Source organism: Pediculus humanus, genomic scaffold, assembly GCF_000006295.1.
Source record: "Pediculus humanus corporis 1103172107855 genomic scaffold, whole genome shotgun sequence".
In the NCBI taxonomy this organism is placed as follows: Eukaryota; Metazoa; Arthropoda; class Insecta; order Psocodea; family Pediculidae; genus Pediculus; species Pediculus humanus.
This window is the reverse complement of record NW_002987435.1, coordinates 392,793-412,145: the sequence shown is the minus strand read 5'-3', so window position 1 is coordinate 412,145 and position 19,353 is coordinate 392,793. Positions and strand designations below refer to the sequence as shown.

The window sequence follows — 19,353 nt, the reverse complement described above, 5'->3', positions numbered from 1 at the left end:
AAAAAAAAAAAAACTCGTGAGAATTTTCTTTTTTTTCTCCAACACTAACTAACACTAACATTTAAAATAACAATGAATTTTAATTAATGATAAATGATTCACGGACACATAAAAAAAACATTTTGTGTGTGTGTGTGTGTGTGTACTGTTTAAAATCTGTCGACAATAATTAATAAAAAAAAATTAATCACTCAATGTATATAAAATAAATAAAAATTCCTGGAAAAAGGATAACTTACCAAACAGCCATGAAAGTATTCATGACGCCTTGCTGCATTAAACTAAAAAGGTTCACTAATTTTATTGCCAATACTAACAAATGTTGTAAATGGTTGTCGTATGTATGTATGGGGGTGGGAGGGGGGAGGGGAAACAAAAAACATTTATGATGCATGAGCCTACTATATATATCCTCCATTTACACCTTCCTTTCTCTCTACCCCCCGCCAACATTCATACAAAGTTAATGAATGAATTACATGAATAAAGTAAATATTTGAATAAACATTGATAACCATACATGTTATTATTATTATTATTATTATTAATATTATTTTAAATAAACTTTTTGATTTTAATATACAAAGTTACGAACACGTAATAAATAAATAAATAAAAAGGAAAATTAAACTCACTTGTTATTCAATCTGGCAGGTTTTCCATCAGGTGCCATTCCGGCCAAAGCTCTGAAACGATAATTCTCATAATGAACATTATTTGTAACTTCTTTCAAGTCTTGAAGATGCGTCCTAAGAACCATATTTCGAAGTGCTATAAAATCGCAATGTTCCAAATTTTCAACTAAAATCAAATTTTTATTATTTTTTTATTTTCAGGTACTACCCGAAATACTCATCGTGTGGGAGAACATTCAAATGAATTTTACCTTCGGCGATACCCCACGGATATTTTCGACCTCTGATTTTTTTACCATCAACTTCAACTATACAATTAGAACCGACAACAGCAAAGGGAACTCTGTCTTTGAGTACTTTGTGTAATTTCGATTCTTCTTCGTCCATACTATCAGGAAACTCGTATATTTTAATTTTGTGTTGAGAGATTTCTGTCATGATCTTTGAAAAAAAAAAAAGAAAACGTACAATAAATAGGATCGAATGTAAAGTACAGGTACGGTATTCCGATGCGAAACCAACCTGCTTTTTAAAAGTTGCACATTCTTCTGGAATCATGGTATCGGCTTTGGCAATGATTGGAATAAGATTCACTTTGTCGTGAAGACGTTTCATGAGTTCCACATCGAGAGGCTTCAACCCGTGTCCAGAAGGTGAAATCATGTACAAACAACAATGGACGCGATTATCGGGTACCGATTTACGATTCACCCGAGATTCTGCATTTAAAAATTCTTCATAACGACTTTCTATGTATTCGATAACTGGTTGCCAACTGAAAATGAAATTTTAGGTTTTATATAAGGGAAAAGAACAAAAAATTAACAATTTTTTTTTTTTTTTTAGGTTTTCGTAGTACCAGTTTGTATTATCGACAGCATCGCCAAAACCAGGTGTATCAACGACAGTCAATGCTAAATTAACACCATTTTCTTTAAGTAATGTTTTCGTCGTATCCACGGTCACGGTTTTTTTAGGTCTTAACGATGGACCTGGATATTCACTTGAATAAACGTCAGCCAAAAAAAGGGAATTTATTAATGTTGATTTACCCAAACCTGACTCTCCTAACAAAAAAAAAAAATTATTTTATGACATATTATAAAATATTTTTTTTTAAAGTTCGCGGGCAGACGGGTTAAAATGGTAAAAAAAAAAAAACCCACCGACGATCATTAACGTGAATTCGAATCCTTTTTTTACTGCTTTTCTGTACACTTGATTGGGTAAATTTGCAAAACCTACGTAACCATCTAACTCTTTTGGCCTCTTGGTTTCTGTAGGTTTAACAAATAATGGAGGTTTTATTGAATCTCCGTCGCCATTTTCAACCGCTAAACAAAAAGAAAAAGGAAATTTTCAATCAAAAAAAACTCCTGTCGAAAAATCTTTAACAAGTATACATACAGGTACGCATGCATATGTATGTATATATGTATAATTGTAAATTTAAATGAACCTTCTTATTAAATTTTTTTTTCTGCTTGAGAGAATCATTTAATCGATTAAATTAGAATTTAATTAAAAAAATCAAAAAAGAATTTAATAGGTTACAAAGTCAAATTTAACTAATTTTTTTTTTTTTTTTTTTTTTTTTTTAAACTTTAGACTGTAAAAATGGCAGAAAAAAAAACAAACAAAATAATTTTGTTATTTAACTTAAAAGTCACTTTTTTTTTTAAAAAATGACATTTTCAGTAGGTAAATAAAAAGTTCAATTTTTAAAAAAAAAAAAAAAAAAAAAAGGTCAAAAAAACAATTCAAATTGCGGTTTATAAATAATTTTTTTTTTTTTTTTTTTAAAAGGAAATTTTGTTAAATTGAAATATTTAAATTTTGAATTTTCATACTCGAGTGCTGTACAACGGAATGCTCGTAATGATGATAATAATAATAATAATAATAATACTGGAAAATTTACCTTTTTTAGTGTAAGAATCCTTGATGGCACTGGAATTTACTAAAAGATTTGTATTATTTGTTCCTACTACGATACCATTTGAAGACACATTCGATGGAATGGATGCTGCTCCACTACTATTGGGAAGTTCATTTTTAAAAAATAATTCACGCTTCGCTTGCAACTGAAAAAAAAAAAAAAAATTTATATATTAATTATATGGAAAACATTAATCGATAAAAGAAAATTATAATAATTACTAAAATTTATTTAACAGACGCCATGAATTTATTACGAAAAAGTTAAAAAAAAAATGTCGAAATCAATAATCAGAGTTTTATTATTTGAATTCACGCGAATGTTAACAAAATCAATTTTTTCTTTTTGGTTACTTATTTCCCCCTCCCTCCTCCCCTCTCCCCCCCATAAAATATTAACATTTACTTTTTAATCAAGTAAAAATTTATTAAAAGGTATGAATGAAAAAAATTTTTAAATGATTACTCATTTTTTAAATTTAATTTTGTGTTTTAACTTTATCTTAAACTTTGTTTTTTTTTTAATGTTTTTAAAAGATTGAAAATCACGTAAATAATTTTGCATTAAAATCAAACATTATGTTTATTAAAAATCATATTAATAATAATAAATTTATCCACTTATATTATTTAAAAATCGATTTTAATAATAACAAGTGTAAAAAAAATAAATTTTTTAATAATAAATAATATAATTATATCATACAATATATTTTAGGGCAAAAAATTTTTTTTTTGTTTTTGAATATGTCCCCAACATATATTATTATTATTTTTTTTTTTTTAAATATATTTTTTAACGATTAGCTTCAAGTTAAAATTAAACAGTAAGTAGACCTTTCACAATGTGTGTTTATTTAAAAATATTGTTTTGTTTTTCTACAATTATTATTAACCCTATTTTTATTAATAAAAATTTTTTTTTTTTTTTTTTTTTTTCAGTAAGAAGCAAGTTATGCGAATCTACAAAAAGGACAACGCAATCAAGTAAAAGGTAAAAAAAAAAAAAATATTTTACACTGAATGAAGGGATGAAAAACAAAATTTTTCCCTTCCCTAGAAAATTCGTGATTAAAAGAGGGAAAAATTTCGAAGGGATAAACTGAGCATGATCAAAAAAATTTTTTTTTTTTCGGATCAATTTTTTACATCGGTTTTTTTCTGAGTTTATCGGTATGATTTTTTATAATAATAATATTATTATTATTATTATTTATATTTTATGAATGTTTTTTTTTTTTTAATGATTCGGATCCTCTTATTTAAAAATCTCACCGTGGTAGGATCTCCGGAAACAGCTGTATCAGATATTTTTGTTCTTCCTGAAAAAGATGACAACCTATAGGAAGATGTAGTAGTAGCAGCAGGAGCAGCAGCACTTGATGAAGTGTATCCCTGATATTTAGGTAATAAGGGAGGTTTTTCCCGTTGGGATAATATATTGGCACTGCTCGTATATATGTAAGATCCTGGAGCAGTTAAATTATTTCCAGAAGATCGGGGAGAGGTCACTTTTGATCCGTTACTTACATTGCCAGAATTTATGTTAGTATCCATTATTATTATTATTTATTTATTTATTTTTTTGATTCGATACTTTTTTTCACAAGTTCGATTTTGTTTAATTGAGAAAAACAAATTTTTTAAAAGTCAAAATTTAAATATTTGTACTTGCACTTTCAATATATATGAACTAAGATAACAATGATAAGTCACCATTTTTCGGAAAAATTAATTTTATATATATATTTTTAAAAATAACAAGAAAAATTTTAATTTGTTGTTAATTATAATTGAAAAAATAATATTTTTGCACTGGTACATAAAAAAACGTTGCTTTAAAATACTATAATGGCTCGAAACTTAATTTTATATATATGAAACTAACCGAGATCATAAACTATTCAATTGATAATAATTAAATAAATTTTTTTTTTAAGGTAATAATTATATCGACATTTAATTAAGTTAGTTAGTTTTTTCTGTTTAATGTCAAGGAGGGACTCACGTTTTTTTTTTTTTCTTTAAGATCGACAACCAAGTTATAAACAAATTTTTAAAAAAATAAAAAATTTAAAAAAAAAAGAAAACTATTTCTCTGTACTTTATATGTAAAAATTGAGAAAAAAAAAATAAATAATCACATATTTATATATAATACTCCGATTTGATGGGGAAAATCGAAACAAAAGAAAAAATTAAAAAGAAAATAATAATAATAATAATAATAACGAAAAGCTCATGCTGACCGGTTAAGAGCAAAACTAAAACTGAGTCAAATGGGAGTGGCAATCTCTTGCTAAGAGTTCACACAACGCTTTTGGATTTTTTTCTTTTCACACAGGAACCAAACTTTAACTTTTTTTTTTTTTTTTTACAATCAATATAATTTTTGTTATTGTTTTTTATTTATTTATTTATTTTTTAAACAATAGATTTAACATAATTATTCTCAAAACAGAAGAAAATTTAAAAAAAAAAAATTTTTTTTGTTTTAAATATTATTTTATTTGTTTTTGTCATTCAAAAAGTTTATTATTTTCAATTGAAATCAAATATTATTACTAATTTTTTAATTATTTGATAAGCTACTAATGGTATCAATTTGCTTGAGAAATTTTTATTGTTTCAAAATATTTTTTTATTTTTTTTTTTATTTAATAAAATAATTTTTTCATGACCTTATAATTGAGCCGCAAAAAAACCACTTATATCATGTATAACGTAAACCGATAATTATTTGATAGAACAAAAAAAAAAAAAATTCTTTATTATTATTATTATTTTTTTTTAAACTTTTAAGATTCCTTAAATTTTTTTATTTATTTAAAAATTGATGATTTCATTGAGTATTATGCAGTTTCAAAATTTTTTATTGTGATTCATTTAGATTAAATATTTAAATCAAAACATTTAATTATGATAATACATAAGTTAAAATGCTACTAATTGGTAAAAAAAAAAATAATAATAATAAAAACTAAAAACTAATACGTTACTATTAATTTAATTTAATTTTTCCAATTTTAATACTCTTATCTTATTGTTTAAAAAAAAAAAAAAATCAAAAATGACTAAAGTTGACAAGCATTATTCATTTTTGTAAACAATGAATAATAATTCTATAATAAAAAAAAAACTAACTTGAAATACGTTACTATTATTATTTACGCACCGATAAATTTTACTGTAATATTTTCATTCAAAAGGTTTATTAAATAATAATAATAATAATAATAATAATAATAATAATAATCCATGATCACTTTACACTAGTTATAATTTTATATTAAAAACACATCATCATTTTAATTAAGAAAACCCTTAAGAACAAGACAATTTTTTTTTTTTTTTGTTTTTAGGAAAATACCAAGATTTTAAAGCAGTGGTAAATAAACAACAATACCATAAGTAAATCAAAGGATTAGTCTCTTATTAATTGAAATTATTATATAAATTAATAAAACAAATGTTGTGTTAATAAAAAACTAGTCATAAGTTTACGAGATCACAATCTTAAGCGATACAAATTCGAATATAGTCTCATACTTATATATAATATATTGTATATTTTAGTATAGCTCTATAAAAAATCAGTTAAAGTAGTATAAACAAAGTAAAGATTATCATTTCTTTATTATCATTGACACATTCATTAAATTTAAAAAAAAAAAATAAATATTTTAATTAAATTATTGAAGGTATTGAATTTGTTCGGAAAAATATACAATAATATAAAGATTAAATTGTGTTAAACGAAATTGTCAAAATTAATAAAAGCTTTAAAATATTAAATGTTAAATAAATGAAATATGTTTTTTTTATCTTATTTCACAAATTGAAATTTAAAGTAAATTCTAAAGTCCCAATTAGTGTTATTAAGAATTTATAAGAATTTCAATTAGGCCCCAAAATATTTTGATCAATATATATAATAATTAAGAAAAAAATTTTTTTTATTAAAGTAATTTTAAAAATTGTAAAATTACTTTCTTTTTTTGAAAATAATGTTTATTTATTCAAATCTTTTTTCTTTTTCAGGTATCTTTCTCAAAATATTGGCCATTCTCAATAAATTTTGACAACAAAAAGGTAATGTTAATAATAATAATATTTTAAACTAATACTAACATAATAAAAATGTTACTTACCGCTGGAATGTTCATGAAGATAATTTGAAGTTGTGGCAGATAATGAAACAGCACCGGAAAGAAAAAAATTTCAAAATAACGATTGGGAGTATTTGATAAAAAAAAATTTTTTTTTTTTAAAAAACTAAAGGCTTGTTTCTGCGTAAATATAAAGGAGCTCTTATTCTAATAATTTTAAATTATAATTTTCGATAAAATACATTAATTATATATAACTAAACGTGTGTTATCGTAAATAACGAATAAGAGTAAGATAAAGTACAAAGCCTTAAACCTTGAATTCAAATATCTTATTTTATCTAATTATATTTAATAAACAAGAGATATAAAAAAACATAAATATATATATATAATATTTTCAATTTATGAATAATATAAAAACATCACGCTTGACGCAATTTTCGCGCCAATAAAAATTTTTTTTTTTGACTACCCAAAATGTAAACTTAAAGAAAACTAACCACTTCTCTGCATTTTCATTAATATTGGTTAATTATGAAAAATAAGTTTTTATAAATTTTCATGACACTTCCCAAAAGTTAAAATAAAATCTAGTTTTTTAAGTACAATTTTTTTTATTTATTAAACAGGGAATGTATAAATATTACAATAAATAATTACACAATTAAACACTATTCATTAAACAATATAATAAGCCTAATTTAGAAATTTAGAAAATATACAAGCTAAACGACTAATTTCAATTTCAAAGCAATTCTGCAACCACACCACTGCCTTTTTGTAAAAAAATTATTTAACGTAAAAAGTTTTATTTTCTCTATGAAATGACGCCTCTTGCGTTTTACACCGGCTCATTAAAGTATTCAGATCTTACGGAACATTAAAAAATAAACACTTAAACATATTTATTCTACTCACTGTTTTATATGTAGTGTTCCATTTAAACATGCTTAAAGATTCACCTAGTGAGTCTCATAATTATTTTTATTTTCATTTTTTTAAAATTGCCTTTTTTTTTAAAAAAATTTTTAACAAACTTTTATATTTATGTAGGCAATATGAAAAATTCTGTAGAGAAAGATGTTTGTAGAGAACCTGGACCCGACCCGAGTGCTCCGGTGACACGAAAAGGTTTACTTATGTCTTTGTCTACAGGAAAATCTATGGAAATTCCTGAACAAGATATGGCAAGTGAAAAAAAAATTATCCTTACTAATAATACTTAATCCTGCATCATAATTTTAATGTCAAGAAGTTTTAAATTTTATTTTGTAAATTCTTATTTAAAATAAAAACATTTATCTTAATAACAAAAATATAAGAAAAGAAAACGCAAATGAGATATTAGTTCAAGAATTATAATTTGCAATGTATTTATTTGAAGTGTCTAATGAATATTAAAGTAATGCCTGTTGACAAATTTTGTTTTTAAATTATTTCTTATAAATGTTTTATTGGTAAATACATATTCATTTTATTAATATTTACATTTTGCACATCAGTCAAAGCTTATTAATTTTTTAATTAGTGTTAATTTTGTTTTACTTTATTTAATAGAGATTTTTTTTTTTTTTTTTATTTAACAGTTAGGAAGATGTCGGTTTGTGTCAGAATTTGAAAAATTAAATCGCATTGGAGAAGGAACTTATGGCATAGTATGTAAGTATCAAATATCAATTTTTTGTAAATTTTTTTCAGGTTAGAAAAAATAGTGTTTTGAATTTTAAATAAAACATTACATAATAAATCAGAATGAATTGTGGTAATTTAAAGTAATTTTTCAAATTAAATTAATTGTAAATTACTTATTTGTTCTTAATTTTATTTGCAGATCGAGCTAAAGACACAAAAAGTGATAAAGTTGTGGCACTCAAAAAAGTAAGAATGGAACATGAAAAAGATGGTTTGCCAGTGAGTGGGCTTAGAGAAATATCTGTACTACTAAATTGTAGGCATGAAAACATTGTTTTGTTAAAAGAAGTAGTTGTTGGAAGAAGTTTAGAAAGGTAATTTTATTGTTTTTTTTTTTTTTTCAAACAAAAATTGCAGTTTATATTTTTACTATTTTACTGAAAAAATTTTTCAATTAAGTTTAAATTTTTTGGTAATTTCTTAATATTTAATCATGTCTTTCTACATTCCTTTAGTCTTATAATGTAATTAAATTTTTTTTTAGTATATTTTTAGTAATGGAATATTGTGAACAAGATCTTGCAAGTTTGCTTGATAATATGCAGGCTCCTTTTAGCGAGTCACAAGTTAAATGCATAATGATACAAGTATTAAGAGGTTTGAAGTATCTTCATCGCAACTTCATTGTACACAGGGATTTGAAAGTTTCAAATTTACTCATGACTGACAAAGGCTGTGTTAAAATAGGTAAGCAAAGTAAAAAAATAAAAATATACAATATCTTGTAATTTCAGTATATTTTGCAATAGATAATGCTTTAGAGATATTATTAATTTTTAAAAACTTAAATTTTGAACTTGCAATCATATGTATGTTTATCATATTTAAAAAAAAAAAATAAATTTAAGTTTTTATCATTGTGACATAACTGTTAATTGTTTGTAAACAAAAAAAAAACAGGTTTAAAATTAATTATTTATATTTTAAATTTTAAACTTAATATTTAATTAATTGTATGGAAAGAGAATTATTCCTTGATGATAATTTTTTTGATATTTTGTTAACAAGATAATTTTATTTATTTTAGCTGATTTCGGTTTAGCAAGATGGTTTGGTTTGCCTGTAAGACCAATGTCTCCAAATGTAGTCACTTTGTGGTATCGAGCACCTGAACTTTTGTTACAAGCTAGAACTCAAACTACTAGTGTAGATATGTGGGCAGCTGGTTGCATTCTCGGAGAAATATTGGGTAACCACTTTCTTTTTATGTTGTTAAAATAAGCAATTATTTCTTAATAGTGGTGTGGGTATTGCCCATATTTATAGAAAAACAAAAATGAATGTAAAGTCAGGTATATAATTGTACAGATTGGGTAATATTACTGTATTAATTGTTTAAATTTTAAATTATTTTAGTTTAAATAATTATGGTGAAAATATTGAAGTAATTAATGACGCCTTCTTATTTCATATTTATTTACACTTCTTTTGCGTTTAAAGTAAATAAATTTTTATCGTAATTATTTATCACATTTTCTTTTTGTGTTACAAAGTCATTTATTTAATTAGTGGTAAAAATTGTTTAGCCATACTTTTTTCCAGATTAAAATAAAAAGTTGCTTAAAGCAAAACGTTCACTATTGAATGCAAGTTAAATATAATAATAATAATAATAATGCTTCGATCAGTAATATAATAAAATTTTATATTTTTATTATTTCTTTAATTTGGCTACATGATGATCAGATAAAAAATTTCACTTTTTCGTTACTTTTTTTTTAAATATAATCAATATTTTTGATGTAGGCCATCGACCACTTTTACCGGGAAGAACTGAATTAGGGCAATTGGAGCTCATTGTTGACCTTCTTGGGACTCCATCGGATGCAATTTGGCCAGAGTATTCTTCTCTTCCTGCCCTTGCAAATTTTACATTAAAACAGCAGCCTTACAATAATTTAAAACAACGTTTTCCATGGTTGTCTGCTGCTGGTTTAAGACTCTTAAACTTTTTGTTTATGTACGACCCGAAAAAAAGGGCAACGGCCGAAGAATGTTTACAAAGTTCATATTTCAAAGAAGCACCTTATCGTAAGTTTTTTTTTAATATATAAAATAAATTTTAAAAAATGACTTTTAATGTCAAATTGATTTAAATTTTGTATTATTTTTATTTTAAGCTTGTGATCCAAAATTAATGCCATCGTTTCCTCAGCATAGAAATTTAAAAATTAAACAGCCTCCACCTCCACCCGAGTCTCAACCCGTCGTCGATCAAACTTCTCAGCTTCCGGCAATATCCGATATTGTAAGTAATTATTTTTATTTATTATTAATTAATAAATTCATTAATTTAAATAATTTTATTTTTAGTTGGGATCACTTGTAAAAAAGAGGAAAATTGAATAAATATATATTTAAAAAAAAAAACAAAACGAGAATAATTGGAGTATTTTCTTTTGATTTTATTAATTTGCCATTTGACCAAAAAAAGGAATCATTTCTTAAATGGTATATTTGAATTTTTCTTTTATTAATCTTTATTCTAAAATAAAAATTAAATTTTAAATATAAATTCTATTGCCTTCTTCAGGTAACCAATTTAAATATTAAAACTCTAGGTTCACAGTTTAAATTTTACAGCAAAAAAAAAAAAAATTACCTTATCTTTTTAAATTGGCTCAAAAAATAAATGATCTCACTGGAGAAACAACTAATTAACAATGCAGAAAGCAGTCATAATTATTTAAATAAATACATTGAATATGTTTATAAAGTTCATTTTATTCAACTTCAACAGTTAAAAAGTAAGTCGAATTAGTTTTCAACAAAATTTACCTGATTAGTTTTTAAAGTATAACAATTATATATGTAATTAGTATCTTGATATGTATTCGTATACATAATTTGCAATTTTTAATATGATGAATAGTTAATAAAAAATTGAATTTTTATTGTAAAAATAAGTTTTACTGTATTTTGATTAAAAACAATAAAAAAAAATTATTTAAAATACTATAAAATTACTACATCTTCAATTATTCAATACTGAACAAAATTGTTTAATACAAAAAGCTCGAAAAGTATTTTTTTTTTTTATTTATTGAATTAACAGCATTGACATGTGTTAAGGAGAAAAAGCATCTTTCATTTTTTATTTTTAATTCTCAAACAACATTAGTGTCATTATAACTTTTTATTAAATATATGTATAGTGTGTCTTTAATAAATACATAGGCTTCTTAAGTTATTTTAAAAAATAAATATAAATGTATCAAAGTTAAATTTAATTTTTTTTATTAAATTAATTTACAGATTGTAATTAAAAATAAAAACTTATTTATTGAAAATTAAATCAATATTTACTCAAATTTTAAAGAAATTAACAAACTCATTAATTTAACAGTTTGTTCCAATTTAAGTTTTAACACTTTGATATATATGTTTCTTTGATAATTATTTATTTTAATGTTTTTATAAATTTTAAATTCTTTTACAAGTTTTACATTAAAGTTATTTTTTTCTTTTATGATTTTTACATTTTAATTTAAGTTGAAAAAACATACATAAACAGTATCAATTTTATTTTTTATAGTGAACTTTTAAGTGATTAAATTTATTAATAAATAAAATCAATTATTTTTATTCAAAACAATAATAATAAGTATCTAAGGAAGAAGAAACAAGCTAAATAATTGTAATAACACATTATCATTACAAGTAAGGTCTATCTTTTTCTGGTTGTTGTTTTTTTCTAAATTGAAACTTTGGTGGAAACCAAACATGCTTTTGAGAATGAGTTAAAGCCATCAATTCTTGTCTGACTAAATCTTTACGTTTGGGTTTTAGGACAGACAAAAGTTCCTTATTAGACTGAACTTTAAGTAACGAGTTACTAACAATTTTTTTTTTTTCTTTTATAGGCTGAGACATTTCATAAGGATAAGATTCTTCTGGATGCCAACAAACCACAACAGAACTATCGTCAGTCATTGTAATATTTGCACTACATTTCGTTTTTTTCTCTCGGACCAATGCCGAAACCGTTTTATAAAAGTTTTGTTTTGAGCACTTCTGAAGTAAGGTAGACATGATTATTTCTAATAACTTAAACACTGCCTACAAAACTTTTTAAAATTTCCAATTTAAGTTGGCAATACTTTATAAAATTTTCAATTTAAGTTGGCAATACTTTTTAAAAATTTTCAATTTAAGTTGGCAATACTTTTTTTAAAATTATTAAATACAGAAACATGGCGGAGCACGGTTCTATTTTAATTTAAGCTTTAGTTATTTTGTTTTTTTTTTTTTTTTTTTTATTTAGTAAAATGAATGCTTCGCCGGATTCGTCAAATAGGAATCCTCAGGCGTCATTAACCTGGCGGGTATGGCTGTCATACGGGCTTGGTCATGTGATAAATGACATATGTGCTTCTATGTGGTTTACTTATTTACTTGTATTTTTTCACTTGGTTTTAAATTTTGATCCAATTAATGCTGGAACTATTCTACTTATAGGACAAATAGCCGATGCAGTTTCGACGCCGTTTGTGGGTAAAGTAAAATTATATTATTATTTTAACTGAATTTTTTTGAATATTATATTTAAAAAAATAATGACAGGATATGTTTTTGAATTTTTTTATATTTATTTTTTTGTGTTGACAACTATTGACAATTTTCCTAACCCAAATTATCGTTTGATATTGATTTTGTAGATTAATCGGGTCTTACGTAATTTAAGTTTAACCTATTTCAAATTTATTAAATTTAATTAAATATCTTTCTATTTCATTACATTTATAAATTTTTTCAATGAAATAAACAAATACAAAATTTTATTTTAACGACATAAAATTAAAAATAATTAAAATAAATTTTTAGTAGTTGTTTATAAATTGAAGTTAAAAAATTTTTTTTCATAAAAACAGTTTTTTAGGTATAGAATCAGACAAAAACAATGGCATGTGGTGCTTTAAATATGGAAAAAGGAAAACGTGGCACCTTATCGGAATAATTTGCATTATATGTAGTTTTCCATTTATATTTACTCCATGCATTGGATGTAAAGGAGCTCATATATATGCTCAAGTGATTTATTATGCTTCATTTGTTATTATATTTCAATTCGGCTGGGCAGCAGTGCAAATTTCTCATTTAGCATTAATACCTGAGCTCACTTTAAATGAAAACGAAAGAACTCAGTTAACATCCATTAGGTAAAATACCTTAGTGATTTATCTTATTAAAATTATTTTGTCTTTTGCAATACATTTTATTAACTTTAATTTTTTTTTTTTTTTTTTTTAATTGAGCAGATACAGTTTTACAGTTGCTTCAACCATTTTTATTTATGTTGTTACTTGGATTTCATTGAAATCTGGAGATGGTTATAATTCTACAACATTAATAGGTCCCAGTGATTATTTTCAATTTCAAAGAGTTGTTTTCATTGGTTTAACTATTGGACTTATTACTTCCATTATATTTCATTTGGGAGTAAAAGAAAACTTAATAGAAAACACTGTGATAGGAGACAGACCAAAAAAAAAAATTTTGCATTTTATCAGGGAAAATAAATTTTATCAGGTATTAAATAAAATATTATTTTATGTAAAAAATATTTTTTGTTATTTCACATTTTTTTTTCATTCTTTTTTACTTTTAGTTAAAAGTAAAAAAACACACACTTCACACTGTGAAGTGTGTAAAATTGTTAATTAAATTTCGTTGATGACATTCTCTAAAAACTCCTTTTGTGATATTTTGTTTTTTTTTTTTTAAAAAAATTTTAGGTGGCTATCGGATATATGTGCAGTCGCCTCTTAGCAAACATATCTCAGGTTTATATACCTCTGTATGTTCATGAGACACTTTTAAAGAAACCAGAAAATTTAGCAGTTGTACCGCTACTAATGTATTTAGGAAGTATTGCTGCATCTACTATAGTTAGTTCCTTGAATAAAAATTTTGGAAGAAAAGTAAGTGGGAGATTAAAAAAAAATTAATATTAATAATAATAATAAAATTGTTTTTTATTAAATTATAATCAGAATTTATTTTAATTTTTTTTTATTAAATAGGTCTCTTACGTTTTCGGAGCAGCCATTGGCCTTTCTGCATGTTTATGGATAAAATTTGGTGTTCATGGTGATATTGAAATTTACCCCTGTGCCATCTTGTTAGGTATGTAAAATTTTATTATAAAATTTTTTACCATTTGAACAAATTGGATATTAATAATAATAATTTTTTGTATTGTTTTAAAACTAATTAAATGAATCAAAAAATGGTCTTATCAGAAAAATAAATAAATGTACAATATTTTGTTTTCAAATAACAAAACAAAACTGCTTACAACAAACATTACTCGAGTATTTCAGATTGTGTAATTAAACTGATCATAACACGGTTAAAATTTAAAACAATTTTATTATCAGTATTATTATCTTTTTTCGTTACCTCCCTGACTTAAAGTCTCTAATCCAAATTAAACAAAATATTTATGATTTTAAGAAGTACATTTAAATTTATTATTATTAATAAAAAAAAAAAAATAAATTAAAAGTAAATAATTTGTATAATATTAAAAAAATTAATTATTTATTTTGCAGGTATAAGTGGATCAATATTAATAGTAACATCGTTGGGATTAACGGCAGATTTAATAGGATTTGACACATCGACTGGTGCCTTTGTTTACGGAGCCATGAGCTTTTTTGATAAATTATCTAACGGAATTATCGTTATGGTTATTCAATACATGTAAACATAATTTTCATTTAATTTCATACAAAGTCACGCCGATAAAATGAAATGAATATTACAAATAAGAAAATAAATAATATGAATACTTTAATTATTTAATTCTTTTTAATTATAAATAATGAATATTAATTGTGTGAATATTAATTCGATTGTTGCGGTTTAACTAATTATTAATTTTTTTTTTTTTTTTTTTACAGAAAATGCGGAGAGTGTCCAAATTTTTACAAGGACAGCATCGTGTACGTATGCGGAGGATCTGCCATCATCGGAGTTTTGGCTGTCGTGTCGATCAAATCCGTTATGAAAAGAACTGATCTTTCAGAATCATTAAATGAAACAAAACCGCTTTTATAAAAATCCTTTTTCTCTCTCTCTCTCTCTCTAAAAAGAGAACAAATTATTTATGATTTAAGAATACGATTATATGCAATTAATACATAATAAGAGAATTTATACATTCCGTGGAAAGTAACCAATAATAATATATAATATATATTTTATATTACTCTGATATTCATGCATTTATTTTAGTCATTGAACTGTGTTAAATTTAATAACTAGCCTTTTAACTTGTGATATTTTTTTATTATTTATTTTATTACTTATACAACATATACTATTTTCTATATATATATACATATTTTATTATATATATACACACGTTTTTATTTATTACTCGGTAATAGTAATAGTAATTATTATTATTATTGTTGTTTTATCATTATATTAAATTGAATTTATTTTTTTTATTTTGAAATTAAATCGATATTAAAACAATAATTGTTATTATGTACTATTTTAAATAATATTGTTTAAAAAAAATTTTATTTAATCGTTTATTATATATATACATATATACGATCAATCATTTTTATTTTAATATTTATAAATTTTTATAGTTTATTTAAAACCTTAAAAAAAAAAAAAAAGTCATCATTATTATTATTAACAATATTGAATAAATTAATTTTTTTTTTTTTTTTATGTTGTTTCATTAAACGTTTTTTATTAATGTGCAAGAAATTATTAACGACTTTTTTTTTTTTTTATTTGAATATTTTTGCATCGTCATCTAATTTCGGAGTCTTTTTTATGTTTGTATACTATTTTGCTTATATTATTATTATTTCTTTATTGTTTAAAAAAAAAAAAAAAAAATATTTATTGATATTTATGTTTTTTTTTTTTCTCAGGCGTAATCAGGTTTTTTCATTAGGCATCAACGTAAACTTTTTTTTTTTTTTTTTAAATTTAATTTTTCTCGTAACTTATTATTATTATTATTTTTTTTTGGGTCGATTACATATATTTATAAAACATATTAAAAAATAATTTTAAACACTGTTATCGATCTATTGATAAGAACATTTATTATCTTATAAAATAGATAATAATTGTTTTAAAATAAATTTCTTTTTATTATTATTATTGATAATGTATTATAAAAATTATGTTTAAAAAAAAAAAAAAAATGTCCGATTTTTTAAATTTAATTTATGATGTGATTTCAATTGGATTTTTTATGGGTTTAACATTCGGATTCATTTTTTTAACTTTTTTCGGATTTAAATGGGCTGGGTAAGTAAATAACAAAAAAAATTTTTTTTAAACGTGTGTTGTATTTGACCCTCTCTCTCTCTCTCTCTCCCTCTCATTATAAATTATTTCTTAAATAATATTCTATCATTGGAAGAAGGAAATTAATAATAATAATAATAATAATTTTGAGGTTTTTGCCCGGACTATTTTATTATTCTGTCTATATAACAGGAAATAAAACTTTGTGTGTGACTACCGGTTTTTTATTTAAATTTACTCTTTAACTTTATATTTTTTTTTAGTATTGAAATTAATTTCAAAGTAAAAAGTTTTATTTTTTATTTTTTTCGGTGAAAAGAGAGAGAAAGAGTGAGAGAGAGAGAGAGAGATAAAAGGTTATAACAGAGTGTAACTAATGACTATTCGACCGTAGAAATAATATTTAATAGATTCTTTTAACAACGTTGACGGATATTTATTATTTAAAAAAAAAACCTGAAAAATTCAGGTAGAAAATTTGAAATTATAAAAAAAAATTAATAAATATGGGATTAAAATAATTATTTGGATTTTAAAAAATTAAAAAAAAAAATAAATGGATTCGAAAAGGTAACGTGTATCGTTAATTTTAATTGTAAAAAATTTAAGTTTAGGTAAAATTAACAATAAAAATAATTTTTGTTGTTGTTGTTGTTTGTTGTTTGTTGTCGTCGCATAAAAATAACGTAAAATAAAACAACCGTAGTTCCTGTTGTTTCTGTGTTAATTTTTGTCGTGTTATAAAAAATTTAATTTTTATGATAAAAAAAAAGAATACGTGCTTCATTCGTTAATTTTTGAATTTTTATTTAAATTGCGATTAGGTAAAATAAATTATTACTGCATGTAAAAATTTCATTCAGGTTTATACCTGATTCTTCCATAATGATAATTATTTTTAATTAATAAATAAAAAATTTTTTTTTTTTATTTTATACAAAAAAATTATTTTTAACCGTAACGAATTGTTAAGAAAAGTAAAATAATTACCTAAATAAAATAAAATAAAAAATTTGTTTGTTGTTTGTTGTTGTATTAAGAAATAAAAGAAGAATTTGAGTGAAAGTTTTTTTTTTTTTTTTTAACGTAACATACTTTTATGTAATACCTGATATTATTATATAATTATTAAATTGAGTACCTGAGTAGTAGAAGAAGAAGAAGTAAATTGTGAATTTTTTTTTTTTTTTTTTAGTGTTTTATGTGCGTTTTTCTCCTCAAGTTTTATTTTTTAAATTATTTTAATAATTTTATTTATTTATTTATTTGTTTACCATTTTATTTATTTTTTTTTTTTAAATCGTTCGATCGAGTTAACAAAGAAAAAAAAAATTGATGTGATAGTAATGTAAATAACAAGGAATTTTAAATAATTAAATAAAGTGAACCTTAATCATCAATCAGGTTTAGGTTTTAACGAGTTTATATATAAAACCGTGTCAAGGTCGAAAAATATTTTTTTTTTTTTTATTTCGTTTTCACAAATCTCTCGATTTTTACACAAATTTAAAAAATTTGAATTAAATAAAATGAAATAAAAATTAAATTTATATGAACCCAAAAGTGAGTTTTAATAGTAATGCTGTGGCCCCTTTTAATTGATTATACTGAACCCCCCAATGTTTTTTATTATGGCGGTTCATCAAATCGACAGCGTGGAAATATGGCATTATTTTTAACATTATTTCTTGTTACCTGTATGGAAGTGCTCTTGGTGAAAGTATCACAAACCGAAAGAGATTTTGAAACATTATTAACACCACACGATTCGCCATATTCAAATGACGACAGTCTAGATGAAGACGATGATGAATTTTTATAGTATTATTATTATTATTATCTGTTAATTTTGTTTGTTTATTATATTATTATATTATATTTAAAAAAAAAAGAAGTGTTTAACTTTTCTTTTTTTTGTAACATTATCCGTTTTTCTTTTTTCATTCGTTATACCTCTTTGGGAATTTATGTTTTTTTTTTTTTTTCTGTTTTAGAAAATCTCGAGAAGTTATTAAACATTTAAAATTAGATACAATTAAAGAAGGTAAAGTGAACGATGATGATGATGATGATGATGATGATGATGATGATGGTGATTCTTATTTGTTAGAAAGTAAAACGTTATTTACAAAAACGGAAAATTTTGATTGTAATTCAATTGATAACATTGAAAATGATAAAAATAAGTAAAGTTTATTTATTTTTTTTTTATGTAAAATAAATCGGTGATGATGATGATAATAATTTTTTATTTTTTGGATTATAGAGAAGAAGAAGAAGAAATTAAACCGGAGGATGAATTATTCACCGAAGAAGATGATAAAAATTATTCATGTGAGTAAAAAAAAAATTTTTTTTTTCTTTACTTTTACTTTTATTAAATTAAATTAAATTAAATTAATTATTTATTTAATTTCAGATACAATTTTTTCTAATGGTGATCAAATAAAAGAATTAATTGAAAAAATTGTCGATGCAATTATTGATGATACATTTGAGGGAATCGAATTTGATAAATTATGGACTCTTTCATCGTGTGAGTTTTCCCTTTTTTTTTTTTTTTTTCTATTAAAAGAAAAGGAGAATAAATTTAAATTTATTTATTTATTTATTTTAGGTCAAAATTTAATTGAAAATGATTTAGCAAAATGCATGCATACAAGTTTGATGAGATTTATAAAACAAATAAT

At 23.1% G+C, this 19,353-nt stretch overlaps 5 protein-coding genes across 5 annotated transcripts; 2 read left to right on the top strand and 3 right to left on the bottom strand.

Moving 5' to 3' along the window:
- Nucleotides 1-631: 631 nt before the first annotated feature.
- On the bottom strand, nucleotides 632-2,052 carry Phum_PHUM380240 (Septin-7, putative; the record flags this gene model as incomplete). Its single annotated transcript, XM_002428382.1, has 6 exons — nucleotides 632-801; nucleotides 887-1,076; nucleotides 1,158-1,410; nucleotides 1,495-1,702; nucleotides 1,802-1,969; nucleotides 2,043-2,052. The coding sequence occupies 6 exons, from the start codon at nucleotides 2,050-2,052 to the stop codon at nucleotides 632-634; spliced, it is 999 nt and encodes a 332-aa protein (XP_002428427.1).
- A 1,730-nt stretch (nucleotides 2,053-3,782) lies between these two features.
- Nucleotides 3,783-4,130, bottom strand: Phum_PHUM380230 (uncharacterized protein; the record flags this gene model as incomplete). The annotated part of the gene is made up of 1 exon (XM_002428381.1): nucleotides 3,783-4,130. The coding sequence occupies one exon, from the start codon at nucleotides 4,128-4,130 to the stop codon at nucleotides 3,783-3,785; it is 348 nt and encodes a 115-aa protein (XP_002428426.1).
- A 3,501-nt stretch (nucleotides 4,131-7,631) lies between these two features.
- Phum_PHUM380220 (mitogen-activated protein kinase ERK-A, putative) lies at nucleotides 7,632-10,726 on the top strand (the record flags this gene model as incomplete). Its single annotated transcript, XM_002428380.1, has 9 exons — nucleotides 7,632-7,650; nucleotides 7,739-7,876; nucleotides 8,276-8,344; nucleotides 8,517-8,691; nucleotides 8,862-9,064; nucleotides 9,405-9,566; nucleotides 10,124-10,408; nucleotides 10,498-10,625; nucleotides 10,691-10,726. 9 exons carry the CDS (start codon nucleotides 7,632-7,634, stop codon nucleotides 10,724-10,726), a joined length of 1,215 nt encoding a protein of 404 aa, XP_002428425.1.
- A 1,305-nt stretch (nucleotides 10,727-12,031) lies between these two features.
- Phum_PHUM380210 (uncharacterized protein) lies at nucleotides 12,032-12,409 on the bottom strand (the record flags this gene model as incomplete). Its single annotated transcript, XM_002428379.1, has 1 exon — nucleotides 12,032-12,409. One exon carries the CDS (start codon nucleotides 12,407-12,409, stop codon nucleotides 12,032-12,034), a length of 378 nt encoding a protein of 125 aa, XP_002428424.1.
- Nucleotides 12,410-12,645: 236 nt separating this feature from the next.
- Phum_PHUM380200 (uncharacterized protein) lies at nucleotides 12,646-15,439 on the top strand (the record flags this gene model as incomplete). Its single annotated transcript, XM_002428378.1, has 7 exons — nucleotides 12,646-12,871; nucleotides 13,257-13,536; nucleotides 13,636-13,906; nucleotides 14,113-14,298; nucleotides 14,401-14,503; nucleotides 14,932-15,082; nucleotides 15,283-15,439. The coding sequence occupies 7 exons, from the start codon at nucleotides 12,646-12,648 to the stop codon at nucleotides 15,437-15,439; spliced, it is 1,374 nt and encodes a 457-aa protein (XP_002428423.1).
- Between the last annotated feature and the right edge of the window lie 3,914 nt (nucleotides 15,440-19,353).